The sequence below is a fragment of the Schistocerca nitens genome, chromosome 1 (genome assembly GCF_023898315.1).
Source record: "Schistocerca nitens isolate TAMUIC-IGC-003100 chromosome 1, iqSchNite1.1, whole genome shotgun sequence".
Classification (NCBI taxonomy): domain Eukaryota; kingdom Metazoa; phylum Arthropoda; class Insecta; order Orthoptera; family Acrididae; genus Schistocerca; species Schistocerca nitens.
Window position 1 is genome coordinate 506,357,299 of NC_064614.1, and position 10,446 is coordinate 506,367,744.

The 10,446-nt window shown below is 40.8% G+C and overlaps 1 protein-coding gene across 1 annotated transcript in view; it reads left to right on the forward strand.

Annotated features, from left to right (window-relative positions):
• Positions 1–10,062, forward strand: part of LOC126252966 (BRISC and BRCA1-A complex member 2-like) — a 60,008-nt gene extending 49,946 nt beyond the window's left edge. The window contains exon 4 of the mRNA XM_049953986.1: positions 8,629–10,062. Within this exon, the coding sequence (XP_049809943.1) occupies positions 8,629–9,243 (615 nt within the window). The 3' untranslated portion in view covers positions 9,244–10,062. The remainder of the gene's footprint in view (positions 1–8,628) is intronic.
• The last annotated feature ends 384 nt before the right edge of the window (positions 10,063–10,446 follow it).

Here is a 10,446-nt window from a genome sequence, read left to right on the forward strand (position 1 = left end):
AGTAAATTCAACACATTAACTGTAAGAAAATAGGTTTAATGAAAGGTTTTGGTGGACAATCAGTCTTCTAAGATTCCCCAAGAAGGCAGACAGGATTCAACTAAGATCTGTCTCTCCCCTTTGTTATAACCTCCTCCTTGCCCGCGCGCCCCCACCCACCCACCCACACACACACACACACACAAACACACACACACACACACACAAGGACAACACCACTAAGTCAGTCAGTAGTTACCATTTGACAAATATAAGAGTGTCCTTGGCTGAAAGCTCATGGAGTTCTGAACCACTAGAAACAACTGAAACCCCAAGATCATTTTATAGGAGTTTGTTACACGTGGCTTCGTCTTTAAAAAAAAAGATAATGTTGTAATTGTCTTGGATATTTACCATTGCTGTAGGAGTGAAGAAATATTCTGAATTATGGTAATAAGTTTTGCAGTGTCCAGAAATAAATTTCACTTTCTAAATACAAAATACACATTTGCCTCAACACAGTTGTATGTGAAAAGTCAACAGAATGCAATGAGAAATCAGTTACAGATCACAACATTGCCTGTAAGTGCTTAATGAAGGTTTACATTAAATTCTTGAGAATTGTTGACTATTTCACACTGCACTTGGGCATTCAAGAAGTAATGCAACACCTTTTTTCTGAGCCGGCCGGAGTGGCCGTGCTGTTCTAGGCGCTACAGTCTGGAACCGAGCGACCTCTCCGGTCGCAGGTTTGAATCCTGCCTCGGGCATGGATGTGTGTGATGTCCTTAGGTTAGTTAGGTTTAATTAGTTCTAAGTTCTAGGCGACTGATGACCTCAGAAGTTAAGTCGCATAGTGCTCGGAGCCATTTGAACCTTTTTTCTGAAAGTAGGTTGGTTATATTCAGAGTTGCAAAACACCGTATTATTCTCCACTCTTTTGGCTAAAAAAAAACCCTATTTTTCAACTTACTCTCATTTCAATGCAACAGCCTTATGCCAACTTACTGAGAGGTCACGAAACTTCCTGGCAGATTAAAACTGTGTGCCCAACCGAAACTCGAACTCGGCACCTTTGCCTTTCGCGGGCAAGTGCTCTACCATCTGAGCTACTGAAGCACGACTCATTCCCGGTACTCACAGCTTTACTTCTGCAAGTATCTCGTCTCCTACCTTCCAAATTTTACAGAAGCTCTCCTGCGAACCTTGCAGGACTAGCACTCCTGAAAGAAAGGATACTGCGGAGACATGACTTAGCCACAGCATGGGGGATGTTTCAAGCCAAGTCTCCGCAGTATCCTTTCTTTCAGGAGTGCTAGTTCTGCAAGGTTCGCAGGAGAACTTCTGTAAAGTTTGGAAGGTAGGAGACGAGATACTGGCAGAAGTAAAGCTGTGAGTACCGGGCGTGAGTTGTGCTTCGGTAGCTCAGAAGGTAGAGCACTTGCCCGCGAAAGGCAAAGGTCCCGAGTTCGAGTCTCGGTTGGGCACACAGTTTTAATCTGCCAGGAAGTTTCATATCAGCGCACACTCCGCTGCAGAGTGAAAATTCTCATTCTGGTAACATCTCCCAGGCTGTGGCTAAGCCATGTCTCCGCAGTATCCTTGCTTTCAGGAGTGCTAGTTCTGCAAGGTTCGCGGGAGAGCTTCTGTAAAGTTTGGAAGGTAGGAGATGAGATACTGGCAGAAGTAAAGCTGTGAGTATCGGGCTTGAGTCGTGCTTCGGTAGCTCAGATGGTAGAGCACTTGCCTGCGAAAGGCAAAGGTCCCAAGTTCGAGTCTCGGTCGGGCACACAGTTTTAATCTGCCAGGAAGTTTCATATCAGCACACACTCCGCTGCTGAGTGAAAATCTCATTCTGGAAACATTCCCCAGGCTGTGGCTAAGCTATGTCTCCGCAGTATCCTTTCTTTCAGTAGTGCTAGTTCTGCAAGGTTCGCAGGAGAGCTTCTGTAAAGTTTGGAAGGTAGGAGACGAGATACTGGCAGAAGTAAAGCTGTGAGTACCGGGCGTGAGTTGTGCTTCGGTAGCTCAGATGGTAGAGCACTTGCCCGCGAAAGGCAAAGGTCCCGAGTTCGAGTCTTGGTCAGGCACACAGTTTTAATCTGCCAGGAAGTTTCATATCAGCGCACACTCCGCTGCAGAGTGAAAATATCATTCTGATTACTGAGAGGTCCCGTACGTCTGCAGAGTCTGGTTGCCATCAGAGCCAATGTCTTGCTGCATCAATAGCCTCACCATCATCCATTTACTGCTCCTCACGGAGTGCATCCTTCATTTGGACCAAACAGGTGGAAGTTGGAAGGTGCAAGATCCGGCCTTTAGGGTATATGAGGAAGAAAAGTTCAATGAAGTCTTGTGAACTCCTCTTCAATGCGCAGACTTGGGTGTCAGCTCTACCAACAGAGATATCCACTGTAGCACCAAGGTGTTTTATTGTGATCCGTCGATCGCTGCTGTGTGTGGCCAGTTGACACGTGAGAGATCGGGTAGATGCATGACCTTTATGCTGCTGTTTACTGTCACTTCTCTGTAGACATTCTGCAAGTGCATATGAATGTTTGCGATGCTCTGGTTTTCTGCCAAAAGAAACTCAATGACAGCTCTCCTTGGAATGTTCCTCTGTTACAGACGCCATTTTGAAGGCTACGTATAGTGGTGCCCCCTATCTGAACTTCATGAAATTATAGGAACTGCGGTGGGAATATTCCACAAAGTCCAACAACAAATTCTGCATTTGTTTCAGCTTAAATGAACCGAGGGGGGGGAAAAAAATGTTGCATTACTTATTGACGACCCTCAGAAACCTCTAGCGTTCGTCACCATTGTAATTTTTACAGTATGTTATGTTGAGCAGCCCAGAAGAATTTTATGAGAGCAGTAGGGTAGTCCTGTGTACATACTACACGAATGTTATGTGCTTCTGTCCCTTGGTGTCTCACAAAGGGATAGGCAAAAAATTGTTTGATTTTACTATAATTGTTTTTATAGGGTGAGCTTTTAACATGATGCTACAGTTGTATGGTCCACATGATAGACTTAATTATACAACTGTATTTGTTTTGGAATTACAGACTCATTGAATTTTTTAAAGGATATGTTCATCATCGACTGTACTATTTATTTCATTGTTTATAGTTGCAATTTCGATCTTAAGTGTTTTCACCATATTAACCTCTTGAAATTGTGGTTGTGGAAATTTATTTACTTACTTACTTGCTTAATCCTCCAGGATTAGGCTGTTAGTTTTTTCCTACCCCAGTTTTTCTGTCATCTTGTCTGCCAGTAGGTTGCAAGTTTTGGAATTCTAAAAATGTGTTTTTGCTGTTTCTCTTGTTTAGGGAAATTCTGTCATTGAGAAGATATTTAATTGGTGACTTATCTCTTCATTCATTTGTTGTCTTTTAGGAAGTGCTCTTTCGTTGATCAGGGGAACCACATTTTAGATGATTGTATTTTGTTTCCATAATTCATTTTATGCACCCACTTCTTGCTTCCATACATCAATGTTGGCACAGCCAAAATTTGGATTTCTTTGATCTCTTCGCTCACTTTAACCTTCCATTTTTGCTGAGTTGGTCCACACACAGTATTGAAATAAGCGAAGCTTTTCTCCACTTTATCATCATTGTTAAAAGATAAATCACAACCAGAAAGAGAGAAGCTTCAAACTTGTTCTATTGGTTGATCTTCGATTATTATCTTGGCTCTGATTGGGTATTTTCTTTGCCATGTCTTGATTATTTAGCATATGTAATGATTTCTGAAGCTTTTCATCATCATCCTGTTGGATAAATTGATCATCTAGAAAAGCATTCTCTCTCTCTCTCTCTCTCTCTCTCTCTCTCTCTCTCTCTCTCTCTCTGTGTGTGTGTGTGCGTGTGCGTGTGCGGGCGCGCACTCGCATGCGCCCGTGCGTGTGAAGTTAATGGCATCATCTGGATTAATCCACTGGAAATATCATCTGGAAGGATTGGCGACATGCTGATCCCATTTCCCACGAACATAGAGTGCTTCTCTTGCTGCCTTGTTAAGTGGGTAGTCGGCCAGTCAGAACAGGCCCAAGGATTATGTCATGAGTAGTGTTTAATATACTGTCTGAATCAACATTGTTCTTTCAATAAAAGTGTATTGTTTATTATTTTACAATCATCCACCATTTACCAGACTTGTTGCATGATAGTTATTACAAGAACTTACATTGCCTTTCTTGTAAAATAATATTACTGTAACGTTTCTACATTCTTCTGGTATAATTTTCCTTTCTTAGAAAAGGGTTAGCAACTTACATATGTGAATGTAAAAATAATCCCACTATATTGGAACACCTCTAAATTCATTTTATGTATTCCTGGAGCTTCCCTATTTTCAAAGGATTGCAATACTACACTGTTCCATCAATTCCCACAGCTCTGTTATCTGTACTTTGATCTTCTTCACACTATCTTTGAACATACCATAATTCTTTATAATGCTAGATCCAAAATTCTCCTTAAACTACATTTATATTGACAGTTTCTTTCATCATTATTAAGATGTTACAATATTAATTTATAAGCTGTCTTGCCTTCCATGGACATCATCTATTGAATTTATTGATCTGTCTCAAGATTCTTGCTTCAGTTGCCTTGTTACTGACTTAACATTATTTGTACATGTTTTACAGTCTTCCTCATTTTTTCAGTACCATATCATTTTTAGATAAGCTACTTGTGTTTGCTTGACAGGTTCTGGAATTTCTCCATTCCCTAGTTTTAACCCATGCTTTCTTCTTAATTTCCTTGCCCTCCCAATAGCTTCACCTACTGCTTCCTTTATTGCTAAAGTTATAGTTTCCCATTGTTTGTTAATAGGAGTACTTGTTGGAATCTCAACTAAATATATTTTAAGCAACTGCGATAGAGGTACTTTCTCTCCTTCATCTTGCAACAAATATACTCACATCAAAAAAAAGTTTGGCGTCACCTTGGTTCCGAGGGTTCCAGAACCTGTACAGAAAATTGAATAGAGATACCATAAACATTATTTGTGCCCTTTTTATTGCTCATGAGAATCACATATTGCATGTTGTACCACCATACAGCAAGACCTTCAGAGGTAGTGGTCCAGATTGCTGTACACACTGGTACCTCTAATACTCAGCAGCACGTCCTCTTGCATTGATGGCTGCCTGTATTCGATGTGGCATACTATCCACAAGTTCATCAAGGTACTGTTGGTCCAGATTGTCCCACTCCTCAATGACGATTTGGTGATTGGTGGGTCACATTGTCCATAAACAACCCTTTTCAATCTATCCCAGGCATGTTGGATAGGATTCAAGTCTGGAGAACATGTCATTATCGTGAAGGACGTCATTCACAAGATGTGCACGATGGGGGTGCGGATTGTCGTCCATAAAGGCGAATGCCTTGCCAATATGCTGCCGATATGGTTGCATTATCGGACGGATGATGGCATTCACATATTGTGCAGCCGTTATGGTGCCTTCCATGACAATCAGCAGCATATGTCGGCCCGACATAATGCCACCCCAAAAAATTGAAGAACCACCACCTTGCTGCACTTTCTGGACAGTGTGTCTACGGCATTCAGAGTGTCCAGGTTGCCTTCAAACATGTCTCCGACGAATGTCTGGTTGAGGGCATACACGCCACTCATCGGTGAAGAGAACATGATGCCAATCCTGAGCAGTCCATTCGGCATGTTGTTGGGCCCATCTGCACCTTGCTCCATGGTGTTGTGGTTGCAAAGATGGATCTTCCCAGGGACGTCGGGAGTGAAGTTAAGCATCATGCACCCTATTGCGCACAGTTTGAGTCGTAACACAAGTCCTGTGACTGCACAAAAAGCATTATTCAACATGGTGGCGTTGCTGTCAGGGTTCCTCCGAGCCAGAATCCATATGTAGTGGACATCCGCTGCAGTAGTAGCCCTTGGATGGCCTGAGCTAGGCCTGTCATTGACAATTCCTGTCTCCCTGTATCTCCTCCATATCTGAACAACATCGCTTTGGTTCACTCCGAGACACCTGGACACTTCCCTTGTTGAGAGCCCTTCCTGGCACAAAGTAACAATGCGGACACGATCAAACCGCGGTATGGTTGAACTACAGACAAAATGAGCTGTGTACCTCCTTCCTGGTGGACTGACTGGAACAGGTTGGCTGTCGGACCACCTCTGTCTAATAGGTGCTGCTGCTGCATGGTTGTTTATGTCTTTGTGCGGGTTTAGTGACATTTCTGAACAGTCAAAGGGACTGTGTCTGTGATACAATATCCACAGTCAACATGTATCTTCAGTAGTTCTGGGAACAGGGGTGATGCAAAACTTTTTTTGATGTGTGTATTTTATACACTTCAACCCTCTGTATTCACATATTCCATTCTTTTCTCCATTTAGCAAGGATTCTATTTTTTGTAATAACCAGATAATGAATGGTCTGTTTATAAGTCACTTCCTCTAAGTATTCAGGTATGTGCTACATCTGATCCAGATAGTGAATGACCTGTGTATAAGTCACTTCCTCTATGCATTCTGGTACCTGCTACAGCTGATCCTAGTCTTTTATTGTCCGGCCTTCCTGATTTAGGTTTTCCGTGATTTCCCTAAATCACTCCAGGCAAATGCCGGGATGGTTCCTCTGAAAGGGCACGGCCGACTTCCTTCCCTAATCCGATGACCACGCTGTCTGGTCCCCTTCCCCAAACCAACCAATCTAGTCTTTTATTAACCATTACGTTGTGAACAAGTGATCAGCCACTGTCCTCTTGCAGTCTATGTATATTTATGGATGTCCTTAAAAAGCTATTGATGACTTTTAATTGGTAGCAAATTCCTTTAGTAATTCACCATTTTCATTCAGTAAGGGTTCACCTTAATTTCCCATTTCTTCTCTGATTGGTTTGTTCTGTACATGAGCATTCAGATCACCTGTCACATTAATAAAATCGATTTTGCAGATCTTTTGTAATGAGATAAGAGAGTGTTGTATTTTTTTCCCCTCGGGAACTTACGTGACTACTGAAGTTCCTCTCTCTACTTCTGCCTGCCTAAGCACCAAAATTCTTTCATTTATAATATGTAGCTTTATTTTCCATTTTTTTATCAGTTAATATAGCCACTCCTGCTGCAGTTAATTTCTCCCTTAGAACTTCATTATAAATCATTATGTATGTATCAATTTCTTTTGTCCCTTGTGAAAATTGTAATAAATACGAGGATGGTTTGAAAAAGTTCTCAGAATCACCACAAGAGGTCAGCACTAGTGCAACGAGTTGTTCAGGTGGTATTCATTGGACTGTTGATTGTAAACATGTGCCACATCAGCGCTCTTGGCAGAGAGCTGTTGCGGCAACATGGTTCTGTTGTTGTTCCTGCCTAGTGATTTGTGAAGATGGAAAAAAGAGATTCAAGCAGTGATTAAGTACTTCATGAAGAAAAGTATGAATGCAAAGTATATTCATGCTGATTTCCAGAGTAAACTGGGGGACTCTGCTCCATCATACGCTACTGTTGGCAAGTGAACAAATGAATGTAAATTTGGTCGGGAGAGCTTAGATGACGATCCGCGCAGTGGTTGGCCAAGATTTGTAACTAATCCAGAAATCTTTGCAAAAGTGCACAAAATGGTCACAGAGGATCGCCAATTGAAAATGTGTGAAATTGCTCACATTTGCCAGATGTCATTTGAAAGGATATGTCACGTTTTAACTGAAGAATTAGAAAAGAAAAAATTACCTGCCACATGGGTGCCGCAACTCTTGATGCTGGATCAAATATGCATCAGAATGGACATATCGGAACAATGTTAGGCCCGTTTTAGGAGAAGTGAACAACATATTTTGTGCTGGTTTGTTACCACAGATGAAACTAGAGTGAACTACTATACCTCAGAGACAAAACAACAGTCAAAGCAGTGGATACATGCTGAATCTCCACCACCAAAGAAAGCAAAGACAATTCCTTCAGCGGGAAAGGTCATGGCTTCAGTGTTTTGAGATGTGAAGGGGATTCTGTTTGTAGATTATCTCCCCACTGGGCAAACAATTACTGGAGAATACTGTGCTAACCTCATGGACAAATTGCAACAAAATATGTGCGAAAAAGGCCAAGGAAGAAAGTCATCTTCCATCAAGACAATGTGTGCCGGCACACATGTGCCGTCTCATCGCCGTGGCAAAATTCCATGAACTAAGATATGAATTTTTGCCACACCTGCTTTACTCACCAGATATGGCTCCATCAGACTTCCATCTCCTCCCAAAACTGAAAATTTTTCTTGGTGGCCGAAGATTCACTTCAAATGAAGAATTGATAGTCGGAGTTGACAACTATTTTGCAGGTCTGGAGGAAACTCATTTTTGAGATAGGGATCAGCACTGGAATGTCGTTGGACTAAGTGCATTAATCTTCAAGGAGACTACATGGAAAAATAAAAAAGTTTCAGTGATGTAAGTACTTTTTCTATTCCGTTCCAAGAACTTTCCAACCACCCTCATATTACAGTTGCTGGCAAACTTGTTGGATTTTATGGTGGATCTCTCTCTCTCTCTCTCTCTCTCTCTCTCTCTCTCTCTCTGGGGCTTAATTATAATCACTATCATGGAAGGAAAATTCAGTTTGCTAATTGTATGTGTTTTTGTTGCGCAGGTGGATTTCTCAGCAATTCCACAGCCCCTTGGGAATACTGGTGAACCCACTGCTACTTTGACCGTGACATTCCACTCTCCTACTGAAGGAGGTCGCATCACTCCGCAGCTGCTGCTGTCACTACAGGCTGAGGCAGCACTTGAGGGTGTCGGAGGTAGTGGAATGTCGTTACCCCCATTTCCTCCTGGTGGTAGTTGCTTGATGGACTATGTTCCTGTGGTAACGGCACGCTTACAGGACCGAATTGATGCTGCCGCTGCCGCCCATGACAGAAGGAGAGAACTTATTACTGCTCTTTTTCATCATTTTGGTAATGGTGTCTTGGAATATGATGGCATTGGCTTTACCAGAGCTTCCTTTTTACTTGAATGGAGAGATTTTTATTTCATTTTGCACTTCACGTTGCCTCCTGGATTTCCCCGTGAAAAACCTGTTGTTATGTTCCAGTCAGTATATCACGCAACAGATGGGAAGCCTTATCGATATAGATTTGAAGACTTCCCCTACAATCCCCGCACTGAGGTAAAAAAAATGGCTGAAAAACTTATTGCCACTGTCATAGAATATGTGGAAGTCTTTCAGAAAAATTCAATTCAGAGCTCTCTAAATTTGTGATTTATTTATCTGGAATTGAGCTTTTTGTAGTATGCTGTTTTAGCTGTTGTGTAATTTAGAACAAAATAAGATATATTTGTAACTGTCTATGAAGTTGAATATTTTTTTATATGTATTCAGAATATATGCTGATCAGAACATTTGTCAACATGCAGGGTGTTCAGAAGTGATGGTTAATGGTTAATATTCAGGGATGTGACAGGAACAATCATTCGAAACAAAAAAGTCAAGTAAACATGGGCTTTAAAATGCATGTCTTAAGAGCTACGAGCAGTTCTTGGTTTTTGATACTGTGAAACTGACCTCTCCTACTGCAAGCTCTTTCCTTTCCTTTCCATATTTTGGGGCATGGTGGTATGGACCCAAACAAGAAGAAGAAGAAAAAAAAAAAGTGTAGTAAACATGTACTCTAAAATGCATACCTTAAAAGTTACGAACACTTGTTCATTAGAAGAGTTGTGTTTCAAAGTAGCGAAGATGAACAAGTGATCATAGCTCTAAAGGTATGCATTTTTGAGAACATGTTTATTGGACTTTTTGTCTTGTATTTGCCCGTACTACCATTTCCCAAAAAATGGAAAGTAAAGAGCTTGAAATAGAAGAGATATGTTTCGCAGTATCAAAGATCAAGAATTGCTCATAGCTCTTAAGGCATGCATTTCAGATACCGTATTTACTTGTTTCAAATTATTATTATTCTTCATATCCCTAAATGTTTAGCACTTCTGAAACACCCTGTACACATTATATTTTCACTTACTAGATCATTGAGGCACTGATATCTTTTTTATTTTCATTAGTATCAAGATAATTCTCATTTGTTGGAACTGTTCATGTCATTACAGATTATAATTGTCAAAAATACAGAATTTTGATTGAAAGCTTATCGCAGTGTTCTTTGTTTCATCTCTCTATTTCCTTACATTCTGTACAATGAGATGTGGTACCAAATTCTGCTTCATTGAAAAGCACTACCACATATGAAATACAGTTATTTTGTAACATTTGTTTGTTCACCACAGTCAATTACATGTCTTTATTTTCAACCTGTATAATTCCTAAATTGGTTCTGTTTTTACTTTAAATGGCTTCAGTAGTATCATTACAGAAGCCATGAAATAACATTTATTGTCAATGTAATTATTTTGATACATCTACTACCACTTACTTCAACCATTATTATTTTTTACACAACTTTATTTA